Source organism: Salvelinus alpinus, chromosome 8, assembly GCF_045679555.1.
Source record: "Salvelinus alpinus chromosome 8, SLU_Salpinus.1, whole genome shotgun sequence".
NCBI lineage: Eukaryota > Metazoa > Chordata > Actinopteri > Salmoniformes > Salmonidae > Salvelinus > Salvelinus alpinus.
The window spans coordinates 20,613,454-20,635,805 of record NC_092093.1 but is presented as its reverse complement, the minus strand read 5'-3'; the positions used below and the strand labels follow the sequence as shown (position 1 = coordinate 20,635,805).

Genomic DNA, 22,352 nt, shown 5'->3' with positions numbered 1-22,352 from the left:
GTTTTAGTGAAACAGTAACAAATAGAGATTGTTTTAGTCAAACAGTAACAAATAGAGTTTGTTTTAGTCAAACAGTAACAAATACAGATTGTTTTAGTTGAGCAGTAACAAATAGAGATTGTTTTAGTCAAACAGTAACAACTAGAGATTGTTTTAGTTGAGCAGTAACAAATAGACATTGTTTTAGTGAAACAGTAACAAATAGAGATTGTTTTAGTCAAACAGTAACAAATAGAGTTTGTTTTAGTCAAACAGTAACAAATAGAGATTGTTTTAGTTGAGCAGTAACAAATAGAGATTGTTTTAGTCAAACAGTAACAAATAGAGATTGTTTTAGTCGAACAGTAACAAATAGAGATTGTTTTAGTCAAACAGTAACAAATAGAGATTGTTTTAGTCAAACAGTAACAAATAGAGATTGTTTTAGTCAAACAGTAACAAATAGAGATTGTTTTAGTTGAGTAGTAACAAATAGACATTGTTTTAGTGAAACAGTAACAAATAGAGATTGTTTTAGTCAAACAGTAACAAATAGAGTTTGTTTTAGTCAAACAGTAACAAATACAGATTGTTTTAGTTGAGCAGTAACAAATAGAGATTGTTTTAGTCAAACAGTAACAACTAGAGATTGTTTTATTCAAACAGTAACATATAGAGATTGTTTTAGTTGAGCAGTAACAAATAGAGATTGTTTTAGTTGAACAGTAACAAATAGAGTTTGTTTTAGTCAAACAGTAACAAATAGAGATTGTTTTAGTCAAACAGTAACAAATAGAGATTGTTTTAGTTGAGCAGTAACAAATAGAGATTGTTTTAGTCAAACAGTAACAAATAGAGATTGTTTTAGTTGAGCAGTAACAAATAGAGATTGTTTTAGTCAAACAGTAACAAATAGAGATTGTTTTAGTCAAACAGTAACAAATAGACATTATTTTAGTCAAACAGTAACAAATAGACATTGTTTTAGTCAAACAGTAACAAATAGACATTGTTTTAGTCAAACAGTAACAACTAGAGATTGTTTTAGTTGAGCAGTAACAAATAGAGTTTGTTTTAGTCAAACAGTAACAAATAGAGATTGTTTTAGTTGAGCAGTAACAAATAGAGATTGTTTTAGTCAAACAGTAACAAATAGAGATTGTTTTAGTTGAGCAGTAACAACTAGAGATTGTTTTAGTCAAACAGTAACAAATAGAGATTGTTTTAGTCAAACAGTAACAAATAGAGATTGTTTTAGTTGAGCAGTAACAAATAGAGATTGTTTTAGTCAAACAGTAACAAATAGAGATTGTTTTAGTCAAACAGTAACAAATAGAGATTGTTTTAGTCAAACAGTAACAAATAGAGATTGTTTTAGTCAAACAGTAACAAATAGAGATTGTTTTAGTTGAGCAGTAACAAATAGAGATTGTTTTAGTCAAACAGTAACAAATAGAGATTGTTTTAGTTGAACAGTAACAAATAGAGATTGTTTTAATTGAGCAGTAACATCTAGAGATTCTTTTAGTCGAACAGTAACAAATATATATACAGTATTTGCGCCCATCTCGGTGAACTAATCCATCACGGAGGCCTAGACTAAAAGCCAATTTATGCTTGATCCAAAAATGTGGTCGAAGTCTCCAGATGGAGGGTGTGAGCCTCCAGAGGCCAAATCGAGCTCCGTACCACATCGCCATGCACCTCCCAATTTTGTAACATTGCATAGCACCACATTGACATGGAGGATAGCACCACATTGACATGATTGGTTGACGGTAGGTGGGGGCGGTACATCCTGTAGAAAACACAAACTCACTTCCTTGACAACAGCTCTGCACTACTCTGCGAAGCGTGAGAAGTATGAATGCCCTGACGTCTGCTGAGGCCATTCTTACCCTGACGTCTGCTGAGGCCATTCTTACCCTGACGTCTGCTGAGGCCATTCTTACCCTGACGTCTGCTGAGGCCATTCTTACCCTGACGTCTGCTGAGGCCATTCTTACCCTGACGTCTGCTGAGGCAGTATCACAGTAAATGCTGCATGGCCAATGCAGACGTGGGATTGACCATGCGCCCAGATGCACAATGCACTTCTCTCTCCAGAATGCGCTCTCTCCCGCCAATTTGTGCACATTCATTGTTTCATTGTGTGAATTGTTTGATTGTTAGTGTAGATCAATTCCCCATTACATATATCACCAGTAGTACATTTACCGTTAATTCCTGTAATTTCTCATCTACAATGTTTGTTACTTTGGTTACGATAATTTCTGTTAATGCATTCAATATTATTCCGGTCTTACCGTTATCATTGTCGGAGTGGACACGTTGTTTGCAGAGTGCACAACCTATGCTACACTTGTGAGAAACAAGTTTTGGTTTATTTCATTCCATTTACGAGTTTTGTCAATTTAGTCATTGTCTTTTGTTTGGAGTTCTCCTGTCAATGCTGAGTAAGGACGCGCACGCATAAGGCTACCTGACCTGATTATACATAGAAGTAGACCTATAGGCTACCTGACCTGATTATACATAGAAGTAGACCTATAGGCTACCTGACCTGATTATACATAGAAGTAGACCTATAGGCTACCTGACCTGATTACACATAGAAGTAGACCTATAGGCTACCTGACCTGATTACACATAGAAGTAGACCTATAGGCTACCTGACCTGATTATACATAGAAGTAGACCTATAGGCTACCTGACCTGATTATACATAGAATTAGACCTATAGGCTACCTGACCTGATTATACATAGAAGTAGACCTATAGGCTACCTGACCTGATTATACATAGAAGTAGACCTATAGGCTACCTGACCTGATTATACATAGAAGTAGACATATAGGCTATCTGACCTGATTATACATAGAAGTAGACCTACAGGCTACCTGACCTGATTATACATAGAAGTAGACCTATAGGCTACCTGACCTGATTATACATAGAAGTAGACCTATAGGCTACCTGACCTGATTATACATAGAAGTAGACCTATAGGCTACCTGACCTGATTATACATAGAAGTAGACCTATAGGCTACCTGACCTGATTATACATAGAAGTAGACCTATAGGCTACCTGACCTGATTACACATAGAAGTATACCTATAGGCTACCTGCCCTGATTACACATAGAAGTAGACCTATAGGCTACCTGACCTGATTACACATAGAAGTAGACCTATAGGCTACCTGACCTGATTATACATAGAAGTAGACCTATAGGCTACCTGACCTGATTATACATAGAAGTAGACATATAGGCTACCTGACCTGATTATACATAGAAGTAGACCTATAGGCTACCTGACCTGATTATACATAGAAGTAGACCTATAGGCTACCTGACCTGATTATACATAGAAGTAGACCTATAGGCTACCTGACCTGATTATACATAGAAGTAGACATATAGGCTACCTGACCTGATTATACATAGAAGTAGACCTACAGGCTACCTGACCTGATTACACATAGAAGTAGACATATAGGCTACCTGACCTGATTATACATAGAAGTAGACATATAGGCTACCTGACCTGATTACACATAGAAGTAGACCTATAGGCTACCTGACCTGATTACACATAGAAGTAGACCTATAGGCTACCTGACCTGATTATACATAGAAGTAGACCTATAGGCTACCTGACCTGATTACACATAGAAGTAGACCTATAGGCTACCTGACCTGATTACACATAGAAGTAGACCTATAGGCTACCTGACCTGATTATACATAGAAGTAGACCTATAGGCTACCTGACCTGATTACACATAGAAGTAGACCTATAGGCTACCTGACCTGATTATACATAGAAGTAGACCTATAGGCTACCTGACCTGATTATACATAGAAGTAGACCTATAGGCTACCTGACCTGATTATATATAGAAGTAGACATATAGGCTACCTGACCTGATTATACATAGTAGACCTATAGGCTACCTGACCTGATTATACATAGAAGTAGACCTATAGGCTACCTGATTATACATAGAAGTAGACCTATAGGCTACCTGACCTGATTATACATAGAAGTAGACATATAGGATCTGATAGTATTTCTGATTGGCTTAACGCACCACCACTAATGACCTGTGGAGCTTCTCAAAGTAATGTTTTCTTCACCTCAAACAGCAAACAAACAAAGTCTGTTTTTAGATCCATTGAGAATTGCAATAGTTCCTCAATGTATTTTAAAAATCATTCCAGCTCTCTCCCTTTCAATTACCACTCAGCGTGAAAGGGAAAAATGTCATGCTCTGATCCAATGGAAACATCTGATTACTTCTTATAAGTGCTTGACTTGGACTGAAATAGGGTATGGTACTCATTTTGGGCCCACAATACTATTGATTCTATAAGAGGAACAGGAGCTCAAGCAGTAGAACATGCCCAAGTCAAGCACTGCTTCTTATCCCTTGTGCAAATAACCTCCAGCTGTGTCTGTCCCGAGCTCACTGGTCCAGGAAACTGAGGGCCCAGAATATTTTATACAATGTTGCAAGTTCGCTAGCTTCGGCTGTAACCAAGTTAATAGTTGATACAATGTTTCAAATTCGTTGCAGACAGGCCATGTGTAGCCAATGTGATTTATAGGATATTTATTTTCATCAGGATATTTTCTACCTGCAGGCTGCAATGTTTTTATTTATTGGCTTCATGTAGGCTGTTTTAACATAGTTGACAATGGCAATAGAAGTTACTTTTTAGGTTTGTATCATTTTAATTTAGGTTTGGATAGAATTTTGATTAACCACATGACAATAATTTTGAGATATGAAGACCTTATTATAAATTAAATGAAACTGTTTCACGAAAATGTGCATGTGAAAACAATAACTGGCACACAGATTGGTAGAAATGTAAGATAAATTGGCATTCCATAGGAGAAAAGTTGCTGACTCCTCATGTAGCCTATTACCGGCAACTTCAGGAGAGTAATAGCAGAATCTGCGAAAGCCAACAGGAGCGGGAAGAGAATAGTTGGGTCAGGTTTTTTTCTTCTGGTTATCTAGATCTCTGGCGCCCTCTTGAGGCATTTGTTTATTTCATAAAACCGTAAACTTAAAGCATCAGACAAGCTCAATACCTATTGCTGATTTTTTTTTAAACACATAGGGTGTGTCTATATATGGAAAAATACACGTTTAAAACAGACAACACTTTTGGTCGGCCAATTTTTTTGAGTTGGGGACAGTTGGGGACAGCCCTACTAGAGTCCAAACAGTAACATGTTGTGTGTTTTTGTGTGTTCCCACAGGTCAGATCTCGGTGGACGGCTTTGCCAAGTACCTGAGTAGTGAAGAGAACAGCATCATCCCCCCAGAGAAGCTGGACCAGAGTGAAGACATGACCCTACCACTGCCTCATTACTTCATCAACTCCTCCCACAACACATACCTCACAGGTAGGCCTATTCTTAAATGTCTTTATTTTTAGTACTGTGATAACTAATAAGTAACACATAATCATATATGGTTGTTTGACCCTTTCAAAGAGAATCAAATTCAGCCAGTGAGGTTCCTTTCCGTCCTGTGCACCTCAGGTGCTTATCCAAACAGCACCCTCAACATTTCTGCAGACTGGTATTCAGACTGACTAGCCTATGGCAGCAATAAGAATAGAAGCCAAAACTACAAAGGCCATTCTAGCTACAATAGATTATATATATTATTAATCTATTCAAATCTGTTCCGGGGAGAGGGAGTGTGTGAAAATCTCTCAAGTGAATCAAATTTCTCCCACAAGAGGAATATTACATTTCTGTAATAGGCTAACGTCAAATAATGAAAATAGAAATGGTCATCAAAATTGTTAAACAGTTTTAAAAACAATTCTAATAAATTCAACAAATTCAACACAACAGATGAAGATACTCCAAACTTGTTGATTCCTTTTTTATCCATCAAGTATTGAATGAATTATAGCACATAAAATGCAGTCATATATACATTTTCTAATTGTATCAGGTATTTATATTATATTTTGTGTTAAAATAATGAAAATGATATGTGCCTAATTTTCTTAAATACACTGGGTCTATTTGCATATATGACAACATTTAGATAAAGGGGTGGAACAGGGCTGCAACAACAAACACTTGTTCTGTCTACCCTACCTGCACTCACCTGTACTGTCTACCCTACCTGCACTCACCTGTTCTGTCTACCCTACCTGCACTCACCTGTTCTGTCTACCCTACCTGCACTCACCTGTACTGTCTACCCTACCTGCACTCACCTGTTCTGTCTACCCTACCTGCACTCACCTGTTCTGTTTACCCTACCTGCACTCACCTGTTCTGTCTACCCTAAATGCACTCACCTGTTCTGTCTACCCTACCTGTACTCACCTGTTCTGTCTACCCTACCTGTACTCACCTGTTCTGTCTACCCTACCTGTACTCACCTGTTCTGTCTACCCTACCTGTACTCACCTGTTCTGTCTACCCTACCTGCACTCACCTGTTCTGTCTACCCTACCTGTACTCACCTGTTCTGTCTACCCTACCTGCACTCACCTGTTCTGTCTACCCTACCTGTACTCACCTGTTCTGTCTACCCTACCTGCACTCACCTGTTCTGTCTACCCTACCTGTACTCACCTGTTCTGTCTACCCTACCTGCACTCACCTGTTCTGTCTACCCTACCTGCACTCACCTGTTCTGTCTACCCTACCTGCACTCACCTGTTCTGTCTACCCTACCTGCACTCACCTGTTCTGTCTACCCTACCTGCACTCACCTGTTCTGTCTACCCTACCTGTACTCACCTGTTCTGTCTACCCTACCTGCACTCACCTGTTCTGTCTACCCTACCTGCACTCACCTGTTCTGTCTACCCTACCTGCACTCACCTGTTCTGTCTACCCTACCTGCACTCACCTGTTCTGTCTACCCTACCTGTACTCACCTGTTCTGTCTACCCTACCTGCACTCACCTGTTCTGTCTAGTCTACCTGCACTCACCTGTTCTGTCTACCCTACCTGCACTCACCTGTTCTGTCTACCCTACCTGTACTCACCTGTTCTGTCTACCCCACCTGCACTTACCTGTTCTGTCTACCCTACCTGCACTTACCTGTCCTGTCTACCCTACTTGCACTTACCTGTTCTGTCTACCCTACCTGCACTCACCTGTTCTGTCTACCCTACCTGCACTCACCTGTTCTGTCTACCCTACCTGCACTCACCTGTTCTGTCTACCCTACCTGCACTTACCTGTTCTGTCTACCCTACCTGTACTCACCTGTTCTGTCTACCCTACCTGCACTCACCTGTTCTGTCTACCCTACCTGCACTCACCTGTTCTGTCTACCCTACCTGTACTCACCTGTTCTGTCTACCCTACCTGCACTCACCTGTTCTGTCTACCCTACCTGCACTCACCTGTTCTGTCTACCCTACATGCACTCACCTGTTCTGTCTACCCTACCTGTACTCACCTGTTCTGTCTACCCTACCTGCACTCACCTGTTATGTCTACCCTACCTGCACTCACCTGTTCTGTCTACCCTACCTGTACTCACCTGTTCTGTCTACCCTACCTACACTCACCTGTTCTGTCTACCCTACCTGCACTCACCTGTTCTGTCTACCCTACCTGCACTCACCTGTTCTGTCTACCCTACCTGTACTCACCTGTTCTGTCTAGTCTACCTGCACTCACCTGTTCTGTCTACCCTACCTGCACTCACCTGTTCTGTCTACCCTACCTGCACTCACCTGTTCTGTCTACCCTACCTGTACTCACCTGTTCTGTCTACCCTACCTGCACTCACTTGTACTGTCTACCCTACCTGCACTCACCTGTTCTGTCTACCCTACCTGCACTCACCTGTTCTGTCAACCCTACCTGCACTCACCTGTTCTGTCTACCCTACCTGCACTCACCTGTTCTGTCAACCCTACCTGCACTCACCTGTTCTGTTTACCCTACCTGCACTCACCTGTTCTGTCTACCCTACCTGTACTCACCTGTTCTGTCTACCCTACCTGCACTCACCTGTTCTGTCTACCCTACCTGTACTCACCTGTTCTGTCTACCCTACCTGTACTCACCTGTTCTGTCTACCCTACCTACACTCACCTGTTCTGTCTACCCTACCTGTACTCACCTGTTCTGTCTACCCTACCTGCACTCACCTGTTCTGTCTACCCTACCTGCACTCACTTGTTCTGTCTACCCTACCTGTACTCACCTGTTCTGTCTAGTCTACCTGCACTCACCTGTTCTGTCTACCCTACCTGCACTCACCTGTTCTGTCTACCCTACCTGCACTCACCTGTTCTGTCTACCCTACCTGTACTCACCTGTTCTGTCTACCCTACCTGCACTCACTTGTACTGTCTACCCTACCTGCACTCACCTGTTCTGTCTACCCTACCTGCACTCACCTGTTCTGTCAACCCTACCTGCACTCACCTGTTCTGTCTACCCTACCTGTACTCACCTGTTCTGTCTACCCTACCTGCACTCACCTGTTCTGTCTACCCTACCTGCACTCACCTGTTCTGTTTACCCTACCTGCACTCACCTGTTCTGTCTACCCTACCTGTACTCACCTGTTCTGTCTACCCTACCTGCACTCACCTGTTCTGTCTACCCTACCTGTACTCACCTGTTCTGTCTACCCTACCTGCACTCACCTGTTCTGTCTACCCTACCTGCACTCACCTGTTCTGTCTACCCTACCTGTACTCACCTGCTCTGTTTACCCTACCTGCACTCACCTGTTCTGTCCACCCTACCTGCACTCACCTGTTCTGTCTACCCTACCTGCACTCACCTGTTCTGTCTACCCTACCTGTACTCACCTGTTCTGTCTACCCTACCTGCACTCACCTGTTCTGTCTACCCTACCTGCACTCACCTGTTCTGTCTACCCTACCTGTACTCACCTGCTCTGTTTACCCTACCTGCACTCACCTGTTCTGTCTACCCTACCTGCACTCACCTGTTCTGTCTACCCTACCTGTACTCACCTGTTCTGTCTACCCTACCTGTACTCACCTGCTCTGTTTACCCTACCTGCACTCACCTGTTCTGTCTACCCTACCTGCACTCACCTGTTCTGTCTACCCTACCTGCACTCACCTGTTCTGTCTACCCTACCTGCACTCACCTGTTCTGTCTACCCTACCTGTACTCACCTGTTCTGTCTACCCTACCTGCACTCACCTGTTCTGTCTACCCTACCTGCACTCACCTGTTCTGTCTACCCTACCTGCACTCACCTGTTCTGTCTACCCTACCTGCACTCACCTGTTCTGTCTACCCTACCTGTACTCACCTGTTCTGTCTACCCTACCTGCACTCACCTGTTCTGTCTACCCTACCTGCACTCACCTGTTCTGTCTACCCTACCTGCACTCACCTGTTCTGTCTACCCTACCTGTACTCACCTGTTCTGTCTACCCTACCTGTACTCACCTGTTCTGTCTACCCTACCTGCACTCACCTGTTCTGTCTACCCTACCTGCACTCACCTGTTCTGTCTACCCTACCTGCACTCACCTGTTCTGTCTACCCTACCTGCACTCACCTGTTCTGTCTACCCTACCTGCACTCACCTGTTCTGTCTAACCCTACCTGCACTCACCTGTTCTGTCTACCCTACCTGTACTCACCTGTTCTGTCTACCCTACCTGCACTCACCTGTTCTGTCTACCCTACCTGCACTCACCTGTTCTGTCTACCCTACCTGCACTCACCTGTTCTGTCTGCCCTACCTGTACTCACCTGTTCTGTCTACCCTACCTGCACTCACCTGTTCTGTCTACCCTACCTGCACTCACCTGTTCTGTCTAGTCTACCTCATTAATTACTGTTGTTGTCACGTTCTCTTGCATAATTTAACAAGAGTTGCAATAGCAGGATACCCTTGGATCAACATGTTTACACCTATCTAAACATACTTTACATTGTTTGCGAGATCAGACATAATACTGTTAACTATAATTTGAGTGTTCATTTTTGGAAGTTGCTTTCATTTCAACGCATTTAATTTGTAAACATTTAAACTATCAAATTATTACTTTTTTCCAATTCAACAAAAAACAAACACCCTTTAAAACAAAGTTATCTTTCTTGTGATGTAAGTGTCGAGATGATGTGTTAAATTCCAGACGAAGGTGTAGCGTTCTTATAGACAATGTATTCTATTGAGCCAATTTCAGTCATTGTCGGGGTGTGTTTGACAGAGCAATACAAAACCACTTCCACCACCGTGACTTTAACAGGAATAAATGACAGGCCCAAGCAAGAGTATGAAAGACTACCACAGGAATAGAATGAGAGCAATCAATCCAGCGAGATTTAAGTGCACCCCTCAAACACCCCGGTAATACAGTGAGCTCCAAAAGTATTGGACATTGTTGTTTTGTCTCTGTACTCCAGCACCTCGGATGTCAAATTATACAATGACTATGTTAAGGTGCAGACTGTCAGCTTTAAAGGGATATTTCTGTCCCTTGGCAGAGGGAGACAATAATATTTCTAACAAGTCATAACTGATTACTTTATGGCCAGGGCATTATTATTTCTTTACATTGATCCGTCTGTAATCTGCTCCTAATCAGAACTGTGCTGAAGGCAGAAACTCATTTAGAAGTTAACTTTCCTGTAATGGAGTAAGAGGCGTCTTAAGATGCTGTCATCCCCAGCAAGTCGTGGTGTGTGTGTGTGTGTGTGTGTGTGTGTGTGTGTGTGTGTGTGTGTGTGTGTGTGTGTGTGTGTGTGTGTGTGTGTGTGTGTGTGTGTGTGTGTGTGTGTGTCCCTTCACACTCCTAAGGAAGAGATGAGATTGCATTTATAGAGGAGCTCAGCGGTGCCTTCTGAGGTGACACACACACACACACACACACACACACACACACACACACACACACACACACACACACACACACACACACACACACACACACACACACACACACACACACACACACACCCACATACACTCACAGACACAGATGTGAGTGTGTCTGGTAATATGCGGTGGTAATACGATGCTGATGTAGAGAGAACTGCTTTGTTAATGGAGAAAGTGCTCTGCTCTGTGGAATGTAGTGCTGCTCGTAACTCTAATGACTAATGTGCCTAATGAAAGCGTGAGATGTGTGGGAATGTCTCGTCTTGACACACAGTAGGGAGGGAATAAATTAGTTAAATAATGTGGTTAACTGTCTTTAAAAGAAGAATCTGTTAAGTGTTTTGTGTGTGTGTGTGTGTGTGTGTGTGTGTGTGTGTGTGTGTGTGTGTGTGTGTGTGTGTGTGTGTGTGTGTGTGTGTGTGTGTGTGTGTGTGTGTGTGTGTGTGTGTGTGTGTGTGTGTGTGTGTGTGTGTAGCGGGCCAGCTGGCAGGTAACTCGTCGGTAGAGATGTACCGGCAGGTCCTCCTGTCAGGTTGTCGCTGTATCGAGCTGGACTGCTGGAAGGGACGCACCACCGAAGAAGAACCTGTCATCACACACGGATTCACCATGACAACTGAAATCTCCTTCAAGGTAAACTGTCTGGAACCAGAGAGATAGTAGAGAGAAATGGAGGGAGATGGGGAGGGATGGAGAAAGAGTGAGTGGAAGCGAGACAATGGGCATGGAGGAGGAGGGAGAAAATAGGGAGAAGGGAGGGAAAGAGAGAAGGAAAGAGGGGAGAGGGAGGGAGAGAGAGAAGAGGGGAGAGGGAGGGAGAGAGTTGAGAAAGAGGGGAGACGGAGGGAGTGAGAGAAAGAAAGAGGGGAGAGGGAGGGAGAGAGAGTTGAGAAAGAGGGGAGAGGGAGGGAGGGAGAGAGAGAAAGAAAGAGGGGAGAGGGAGGGAGGGAGAGAGAGTTGAGAAAGAGGGGAGAGGGAGGGAGGGAGAGAGAGTTGAGAAAGAGGGGAGAGGGAGGGAGGGAGAGAAAGAAAGAGGGGAGAGGGACAGAGTGAGAGATGAGAAAGAGGGGAGAGGTAGGGAGAGAGAGAGAAAAGGAAAGAGGGGAGAGGGAGGGAGAGAGAGAGAGAGAGAGAAAAGGAAAGAGGGGAGAGAGAGAGAAAGAGCTAAATATGGTTTTACCAATCAGATCAGCTCTGAAAATATCTGATGTAATTGGTCAAAAAAACTATTTGTGGAAAAAAGGTCAGAATTGGGCTGCCTGTGTAAACGCAGCCTAAGATCAAGAGAAGGAGACTTTGATTGAGAGTGAAATAGAAAAGTGTAAGTGGACTGATAGAGAAAGGGAATGAGAGAGAGGGAATGAGAGAGAGAAAGAGAGAGAGGGAATGAGAGAGAGAGAATGTGCGGAAGATAGAGAGAGAGAGAAGGGGAAGTGTGTGTGAGAGAGATAGAGGGTAAGCTATTAAGTGTATTTACCCACTTGCGTCGATATAAATGGTTGTAAAATTCACTTAACCACTTAGTCTTACGCTACTAAACATCCCTATCAGATGTCCAATGAGTCAACAAGCTCTACACCAGCGGCTCTCCACATCACTGTAACACTCCTGTACTTCAAATATTCATAATAGATATTTTGCGATAGCCTGACCACCAGCCATTTTATATCTGTCATCAAATAATATACCCTGTCTGTCTTCTCTATGTGTCTATAGGAAGTGATTGAGGCCATAGCAGGGTGTGCCTTCAAGACCTCCCCTTTCCCTGTCATCCTCTCCTTTGAGAACCACGTGGACTCGTAAGTCAACAACTCTCACGCCTCTGTGTGTTTCAGGAGTTTACCTTTGTTTGATGTCTTTGATAAATGAACCCTTTTCCTCTTTGTTTAACATCGGTTCAAACAGTGATTCTGAACCTCTGTATTCTATGGTTATTGTAGTGCAATTTTAGCTGCTATGCTTGCCACTCTTATGTATTGCGCTAATTAGCTATATGCTAATGTTAGCCACTCTTAAAGGAGGCCATTAACTAATAGCTACATGCTAATACCAGAGACGGAAGAGGAAGGGAGACACCCCACTCGCAGTTTTTTTCTGGTTCAATAAAAGTTAATGAACTACTCTGAGTAGACCAGACCCAGCTGCTATTGGATTGGTGTCTATCTGAGACACACACAGTTAGTACACTGACAATTGTTTTCAATGGTAAAAGGCCTGAATGAACTATCTTCATTTATCACCATCTTTGCTCATACTAGTCACTCTTAAGTCAATAGTGACTCACTACATGCTAAAGCTAGCCGCTCTGAAGCCATTAGCTAGCTAGATGCTAATGCAGCGAAGGTGGCTTGGTGAGCCACATTTGCATGTTTAGTGACCTTGCCTGAGCTGAGACCTGGAGACTTGCGTTAGCTCCCCAAGGACACCCAGATTCAAATCCCAATCGTTCACACTAACGCTATCAACTTCAGTAGCAAATTGCTAAATACCAACATTAGACCACTGTGAGGTGATTGTAATGGTTGTAACACTGTATGTGTGTTGCCTCCCAGGCCCAAGCAGCAGGCCAAGATGGCGGAGTACTGCAGGTCAATATTTGGAGACATGTTACTGACCGACCCTCTGGAGAAGTACCCTGTAAGTACACAAGACCCCTGCTTGCACATACACTGATGTTTACACACTATCAAATACACAGTTCAACACACCTCTATGACATGGACCAGTGAGTGTAGTGTCTCTCTCCGCTCCCTCACCCCTGAGTGACCCTCTAAACAGCCTCATGTCAACTAAAACTACATGTTTACCTGTCTCTTTTGATCTCTCATTCCCTCTCTCTCTTTCTCACTCTCCGCTGCCTCTCCCCTCTCTCTCCCTCAGCTTTCTCCCTCCCTTCCTCTCTCTATCGCTCTTTATCCAAACCAACCCTTTTCATCTGTCTGCAATCACAACCACATGATCCTCTCTCCCTACCAGTCAGCTATAAGGGGATAAGTTACAGAGGGCAGTCACTGGGTTGTGCTGTGTGTCTATGTGTGTGCGTGCGTGTTGTGTTACGGGGTGATCTGTAGACTGTGCTTCTTTTCTTATCTACTTCCAGCCAGTTGCCATGGCTACCAGTCAAAAGCTTGCATTGTCCCTTTGTGGAGGAACTTCTTGTCAGAGTCCATTCTGACATAACAACAATCACACACACATAAACACGCACAAATGCACTCACAAGCACACAGCAATGTTTTTTTTAAAGGCTGTAAATGAGGCTGAATGAACTGTTTCGCTGCCAGACAAGGCTCCGCTGATAGCCTGGTGTAGCAGTGGTAAGGTGTTGGGACTGCTGTTGGCCCTAACAGTGTTTGGGCACCGTTTGTCACCATTATAGTGCAATTCATTTATTGTTTAGTGTTGTGTTGTGTAGTGGGTTTGCTGGCATGCATCAACAATGTTTTGTTGTTGCCAAATTCGCCACTGAGTGTGATTGATATGGGAGTTTAGGACATGGCCATGGGGGACTAAAGATGGTTGTAATGGAATGATTGCTTCCGGAAAGTTGCTCACAGATCAATGACCCTCTGTTGCTCCTGTAGCTCATAGGGATGTGTTACACTTCCTCCTCAGCCTGAGGTGGCACCACCTGCACTGCAGAATTGTTCACTTCGGTGGCGCCAGCTGGTAAGCTGCTTCGGGAGGGTGGACACGTGCTATGAAGGCAGAGGTCCTGGGTTTGAGCCTCGGTGTGAGCTGAATCAGGAGGAAGCAGTACTGACTAAGCAAGAAGTGTGATGTCCTTTACAGTCCATTAAGCGGAAATGCTGAGCTCGTTTTGGTGAGAAGTAACGTGTATTTGTATGGATCGAGATGTTCTCTGACTTGAGGATGAAAGAGAACTGAAGACAAGTTTGAGTTAGAGTTTATTTTATTTTTACAGGGACAGTGCACATTAATCAACGCTTCAGTAAAAGTGCCGGCCGGCTAATTTTCAACCGCAGTCCCTGGGCAGGTTATTAAAAACGAGCAGTGGGTACAATGATTGAAAAACTTGTATGTCTACATTTATTTTGCTATGCGAGCAGCATGGTTAGCCTGTTAGCGAGCGGCTGCGTGGCCAGGCGGTAAAATAGAAATTGGTTCTATTTGTGACCCTCATCGGGCTGCAAGTTCAGCCTCTCCCATCTCCCCATTGGTTTTTAGGAGCATATACCCACATTGGTGATTGGAAGATGAACTGAGGTCCTCACTCCAGTCAGTTGAAATAATGCTGTAAAGTTGGTTGCCAACCATCATATAAAGTCAGAAGAAGAAAAAGAAGCCTGAAGGAAGGAGGAGAGATTACTAGAAATGAACTTGATTTACCGTTTTATCTGTGGAATAATTGTAGGAGTAAAGGACCTTGTGCATTTCAGGTAAAATAACAACCCAATGTTTATATCCCAGGACAAATTAGCTAGCAACAGCAAGCTAGCTAGGTAAATTGCCATAAATGTTTAATGCTTTTTGACCTGTCCCCAAATTAATATAATTGGCTCAGAGTTTGTTTTGATATTTCAACCTGCGTGTCCTGATCACTTCTGGTGTGGATGAAGATAATGGTGGACGACGCACGCGTCCGGTTTGGTCAGCATGTAACACTCCGTTATCAATGGACATCAGCAGTGTGATCCAACAGAACAGAAGGGCATCACATGAATAAACCAGTGCTGTGCCTACTCAAGTCTGCTCTCCAGAGAGAGAGAGTGTTGTAAGCATACACTCCCACTCTCCCCAAAGGAAACCCCATTCTGGGGCGTAGAAAGTGTTGAAGCTGTAAACTAAACACTTGCTTGCAATCACAGCCTGTAAGGGCCTTATTTCATTCAGGTCACTAAGAAGCCTTTTACACTATGACTGACCAACACCCTGTCATCATCACAACACCAAGTTTGTTTTGATACACACACGCCCACCAACATCATCATTAGTAGGAACCTTTCTTGGTTGTTACTCTCAAGTAAAGAGTCTAACTCTCTCTCTCTCTCTCTCTCTCTACTATCCTTCTCTTCCCTCCCTCTCTCTCCTCTCTCCCTCCCTCTCTCTCTCTCCCTCTATCCCTCCCTCCCTCACTCTCTCTCCTCTCCTCTCTCCCTCCCTCCTTCCTTCCATCCCTCTCTCTCTCTCTCTCTCTCTCTCTCGCTCTCTCTCTCTCTCTCTCTCTCTCTCTCTCTCTCTCTCTCTCCTTCTATCCCTCTCTCTCTCTCTCCTTCTATCCGTCTCTCTCTCTCTCCTTCTATCCCTCTCTCTCTGTCTCTTCTCTCTCCGTCTCTAGTTGGAGACAGGGGTGCCCCTGCCCAGTCCAATGGATCTGATGGGAAAGATTCTGGTGAAGAACAAGAAGAAACACATCAAGACATCGAGTACCAAGAAGAAACTGTCAGAACAGGCCTCCAATACCTACAGTGACTCATCGAGTGTGCATGAGCCCTCTTCTCCCAGCGCAGGTATGGTTACAGTACACACACACACACACGCACACGCACACACACACACACACACACACACACACACACACACACACACACACACACACACACACAGTAAACTCAAACTTAACATGTGTAAATATTAGTATGAACATAACAAGACTCAACAACTGAGACATAAACTGAACAAGTTCCACAGACATGTGACTATCAGAAATTGAATAATGTGTCCCTGAACAAAGGGGGGGGGGGGGGGGGGGGTCAAAATCAAAAGTAACAGTCAGTATCTGGTGCATCTCCTCCTCATGGACTATACCAGATTTGCCAGTTCTTGCTGTGAGATGTTACCCCACTCTTCCACCAAGGCACCTGCAAGTTCCCAGACATTTCTGGGGGGAATGGCCCTAGCCCTCACTCTCCGATCCAACAGGTCCCAGACTTGCTCAATGGGATTGAGATCCGGGCTCTTCGCTGGCCATGGCAGAACACTGACATTCCTGTCTTGCAGGAAATCACGCACAGAACGAGCAGTATGGCTGGTGGCATTGTCATGCTGGAGGGTCATGTTAGGATGAGCCTGCAGGAAGGGTACTACATGAGGGAGGAGGATGTCTTCCCTGTAACGCGCAGCATTGAGATTGCCTGCAATGACAACAAGCTCAGTCCAATGATGCTGTGACACACCGCCCCAGACCATGACGGACCATCCACCTTCAAATTGATCCCGCTCCAGAGTACAGGCCTCGGTGTAACGCTCATTCCTTCGACAATAAACGCGGATCCGACCATCACCCCTAGTGTGACAAAATCGCGACTCGTCAGTGAAGAGCACTTTTTGCCAGTCCTGTCTGGTCCAGCGCCGGTGGGTTTGTGCCCATAGGCGACGTTGTTGCTGGTGATGTCTGGTGAGGACCTGCCTTACAACAGGCCTACAAGCCCTCAGTCCAGCCTCTCTCAGCCTATTGCGAACAGTCTGAGCACTGATGGAGGGATTGTGCGTTCCTGGTGTAACTCGGGCAGTTGTTGTTGCCATCCTGTACCTGTCCCGCAGGTGTGATGTTCGGATGTACCGATCCTGTGCAGGTATTGTTACACGTGGTCTGCCACTGCGAGGACGATCAGCCATCCATCCTGTCTTCCTGTAGCACTGTCTTAGGCGTCTCACAGTACAGACATTGCAATGTATTGCCCTGGCCACATCTGCAGTCCTCATGCCTCCTTGCAGCATGCCTAAGGCACATTCACTCAGATGAGCAGGGACCCTGGGCATCTTTCTTTTGGTGTTTTTCAGAGTCAGTAGAAAGGCCTCTTTAGTGTCCTACGTTTTCATAACTGTGACCTTAATTGCCTACTGTCTGTAAGCTGTTAGTGTCTTAACGACCATTCTACAGGTGCATGTTCATTAATTGTTTATGGTTCATTGAACAAGCATGGGAAACAGTGTTTAATCCCTTTACAAAGAAGATCTGTGAAGTTATTTGGATTTTTACGAATTATCTTTGAAAGACAGTTTCTTTTTTTGCTGAATTTATATGAGTCACAGGAGGTTGGTGGCTCCTTCATTGGGGAGGATAAGCTCATGGTAATAGCTGTAATGGTTTCCAGGTGTTTGATGCCATTCTATTTGCTCTGTTCTGACTATTATTATGAGCCATCCTCCCCTCAGCAGCCTCCACTGTTATGAGTATATGAAGTAGTCAACAACACAGCTCAGTGATGGAGAGGGCCAGGAAAGTGATGAATGATCAACTACAGCCAGGTCTTACTGTAAGATGTAGGATTTATGATTGGCAAGCAATTCTCCCACCAATATAATTCAAATAAACATCCTCTGTCTGTCAATGGCCGACAAGGGACTTGTGTGTGTGTGTGTGTGTGTGTGTGTGTGTGTGTGTGTGTGTGTGTGTGTGTGTGTGTGTGTGTGTGTGTGTGTGTGTGTGTGTGTGTGTGTGTGTGTGTGTGTGTGTGTGTGTGTGTGTGTGTGTGTGTGTGTGTGTGTGTGTGTTTGGACCAACTGGGGGCATTTTGTTGGTCCCCACAAGGTCAAATGCTACTTTTAGGGGGTTTAGCATTAAGGTTAGAATTAGGTTTAAGGTCAGGGTTAGGAGCTAGGGTTAGTTTTATGGTTAGGGTTAGGAGCTAGGGTTAGTTTTATGGTTAGGGTTAGGAGCTAGGGTTAGAGTTACGGTTAGGCTTAAGGTTAGGGTAAGGGTTAGGGGTTAGGGGAAATGGTATTTTGAATGGGACTGAATTGTGTGTCCACACTAGGTTAGTTGTACAAGACTGTGTGTATGTGTGTGTGTGCATGCCTCTGTGCATGAGTGTGTCCTTCTGTGCATGTGTGTGCATGTGTCAGGTTAAGTTTTATAGCTACCCAGGTGCCTCTGGTACAGCTATGCTTTACCAGAACAGGACAGGCAGGGAGGCAGGCAGCAGGATTGATGTTCTTAGCATTCCCCTTCACACAGAATCACCCTGCATCCATCAACAGCAACCTACTGGGACTCCCAGCCATTTGCCACACTTGGGGCGGCAGGTAGCCTAGTGGTTAGAACGATGGGCCAGTAACCGAAAGGTTGCTAGATCAAATCCCTGAGCTGACAAGGTAAAAATCTGTCGTTCTGCACCTGAACAAGGCAGTTAACGTACTGTTCCTAGGCTGTCATTGTAAATAAGAATTTCTTAATTGACTTGCCTAGTTAAATAAAGGTACACACTGCCCCCTGCTGGTAGAGTCACAGACACATTTCATCCTGCGCTACAGCAGTCCATCTTGATCTCTGAAGCATTTCGTAGAGACTGGTGAAGGGAAATATCTCGGAAAAGGCTCATGGTAATGGCAGGAATGGAAATGGATTCCTCTGTGTTTCATACTGTTCCATCCATTCCATTACAATGAGTCCATCCTCCGATTTAAAAGTGACACCAGCCTCCACTGCATATACAGTATCACATAATGGTTATTGATTGTTTTCTGTCCACCAGGGTCGACCAACCAGGAGATGACAGAGTCCTCCCAGCCGATAGAGGTCGCTGGGCTCAGCCTCAGATCACAGGGAAGGAAGTCCATCGGTGAGCCATATGGGAAAGACTATAAGGACACAGCTACTCTTAAACCGACAAGCCAAAACTTAAAACTGAACCTGACTCTAACCTCATTTTTTATCAATTCTGAAGCAAAATATGGTTTGGGTGTCAGGTGTGTCTTTATAGCCTTTTCCGAGCCATAACCTTGGTCTGTACATGGAATTCTATTCCACATCAAGTAACTGATGCAACCAGTAAAATTTGATTAAAAAACAGATAAAAATACACCTTATGGAACAGCGGGGACTGTGAAGAGTCACACACACACAGGCATAGACACATGCATGCACACACACATAACATACGTACTATACACACGTGCACATGGATTTAGTGTTGTAGATATGTGGTCGTGGAGCAGGGGCCAAAAGGGCATACACTTAATGTGTTGTGAAATCTGTTGTGAAAGGTAATGTAATGTTTTTAATTGGATATAACTGCCTTAATTTTGCTGGACCCTAGGAAGAGTAGCTACTGCCTTGGCAGGAACCAATGGGGATCCATAATACATAGAAATACCCCATCAGACACTCCTCCTCCTCTTTTACCTGGTCCTAAAACAACCCTTAGTAGCCCTAGTTCTAAAACCTAGTCACTTCCTTAGTTTCTTCCTTCCCCTATTCCCTTTCTCTAGCTCCTTCCCTTAATTCCTTTTCCTATACCCCCTATCCCTAGCTCCCTCCACCCTTTTCCCTAAGTGGCCCTACAGTAACCCCACTGAAAAGCTTGGTGGATCTATTTCCATATTGCTTACAGCTCCATCCACCCCCTTCAGAAGTCTAACCCCTGGGGCTTGCTCTCTGACCATACAGCCTTCAGTAATCACCAGCATGTAGTCTGAGAAGCTAACTTAAATCTGCGTTTGTCTTTCAGGTGAAGTTGAGGCAGAGAGTGACGATGAGGATGATGATGACGATGACTGTAAAAAGGGGTCCATGGATGAGGTACATCTTCATTCTTTCTCCTGCGCCATCAGGTCTCTTGTTACATGTATTGTGTTCTTAGGCTGCCCCCTAGTGGAGATTCAAAAACACACTTACTTCTCTGGCTATGTTTCAATAGTCAAACAAGGAGAGGAGAGGAGAGGAGGAGGGAGGAGAGGAGGATTCTCTTTCTGACTGTTGTGTGTTCCTCCTCCAGGGTACAGCGGGCAGCGAGGCGTTTGCCACAGAGGAGATGTCCAACCTAGTCAGTTATGTCCAGCCAGTCAAATTTAACTCCTTCGAGGCCTCCAAAAGTAGGACCATCACTCGTGACCACAACTCAACACCTGTTTAGACCACACTTAAATATTTATTGCAATTGTGAACCACATTTTTTGGCACTTTGAATACACACCAACTCAAATGAGTTGTTCTGTTCTCACAGATGTACTGTTTAACATTCAGGTGCATTTGAAAGCAAAAAAATAATAAATCCCAAAAGTTATGCAATTTTTTTAATGAATTTATCAATCAATCAATTGCTGTTGTTCCAGAGATCAATCGGAGCTATCAGATGTCATCGTTTGTGGAGACCAAAGCCTTGGAGCAGCTCACCAAGTCACCTGTGGAGTTTGTTGAGTATCCTTCCCACTCTGTGTGAAATATTCAAATTCTGTTCAAATTCTTTCATTTGTTGAAACTGTCTCGAGTCAAAAAAGTACACCAGAAGCAAGGTGAACTTGGAAATCACCTGGTTAAGTCCAGGAGCCTCATTTATCAAAAGGTTAGTATTTTTTTATTTTAAACTTGACGAGAAAAAGTGTGTGTATCCGCACAAATCTCAGACCATGCTTACGCTCAACTTCTAGTGGTTGATCAACTGACTGGGTTATTCCAGCTACACAACAAATATTAGGCTATTATTTATCCATTGCTCATTCAATAGCCAAACATGCTCAACAGTAAATAGACTTGTAGCCTATGTCAGTATGGGTAGGCTACAGTATTACTGTGCAATAGGAGCTGGACATAATAACATGTTTAAGGAGATAGAAAGACAACCATGCATTGATAAACAAAATATTGAACAACAATTCATCTTTTGCAGAGGATTGCGGGCTGTAGGCAGCATTTACTTTTAAATTGTTGAATAGACAATCTTTCAGAATGTGCTGGCAGTGTTTAGCAGCTATAGGCGACATGCATTTTAAGTTGGAAAAGTAGCTGAAAAATATGAAAACATTCTGCCCACACCTTCTACAGAAATGTGATCAAACTGTCATGGCCCAGTTCCAACATCTTCAAATCATACTACAAATGACAGTGTTTTTGTTATCATAAAAGGTGATGGAGTGCATTTTCCAGGCTGGATTGTAACACTCGTTCACGAGCTTAGAAATATAGAATGGCTCTGAATTATCAATGAAAACACCCATATGTGTTCTTGCGCACCCAAATCCTAGAATCTCCACGTACGCCATTACATTTACATTTAAGTCATTTAGCAGACGCTCTTATCCAGAGCGACTTACAAATTGGTGCATTCACCTTATGATATCCAGTGGAACAACCACTTTACAATAGTGCATCTAACTCTTTTAAGGGGGGGGGGGGTTAGAAGGATTACTTTATCCTATCCTAGGTATTCCTTAAAGAGGTGGGGTTTCAGGTGTCTCCGGAAGGTGGTGATTGACTACGCCAACATGTTGTGAGAAATGAATGCATGGTTGATAAGGCCCACGGTGTCCTCTCCTTAACGGAGCGTGTCCAGGTATAACAAGCTGCAGCTGAGTCGTATCTACCCTAAAGGCACCAGAGTAGACTCCTCCAACTACAACCCTCAGCTCTTCTGGAATGCGGGCTGTCAACTGGTGGCCCTGAACTTCCAGACCATAGGTAAGAACTACATCAACACACACACACACTATTTTATTAAGGTGATATATATCTCTCAGAGCTGTTTACATAGTTGAACCTGAGTATGGGAAGGGCTATGTGTGTACCTCTGTATCTTTCTA

The 22,352-nt window shown here is 43.9% G+C and overlaps 1 protein-coding gene across 6 annotated transcripts in view; it reads left to right on the top strand.

Annotated features, from left to right (window-relative positions):
• Positions 1-22,352, top strand: part of LOC139582700 (1-phosphatidylinositol 4,5-bisphosphate phosphodiesterase beta-1-like) — a 234,110-nt gene that overhangs the window by 169,807 nt on the left and 41,951 nt on the right. For all 6 annotated transcript variants that reach the window (XR_011676403.1, XM_071412939.1, XM_071412938.1 and 3 more), the window contains exons 10-19: positions 5,259-5,405; positions 11,347-11,504; positions 12,588-12,670; positions 13,424-13,508; positions 16,171-16,342; positions 19,310-19,396; positions 20,285-20,355; positions 20,552-20,648; positions 20,889-20,973; positions 22,106-22,230. Coding sequence is in view for 5 of the 6 variants with exons in the window: in XM_071412939.1 (XP_071269040.1) it covers positions 5,259-5,405; positions 11,347-11,504; positions 12,588-12,670; positions 13,424-13,508; positions 16,171-16,342; positions 19,310-19,396; positions 20,285-20,355; positions 20,552-20,648; positions 20,889-20,973; positions 22,106-22,230 (1,110 nt within the window). In the remaining variant the exon portion in view is untranslated. The remainder of the gene's footprint in view (positions 1-5,258; positions 5,406-11,346; positions 11,505-12,587; positions 12,671-13,423; positions 13,509-16,170; positions 16,343-19,309; positions 19,397-20,284; positions 20,356-20,551; positions 20,649-20,888; positions 20,974-22,105; positions 22,231-22,352) is intronic.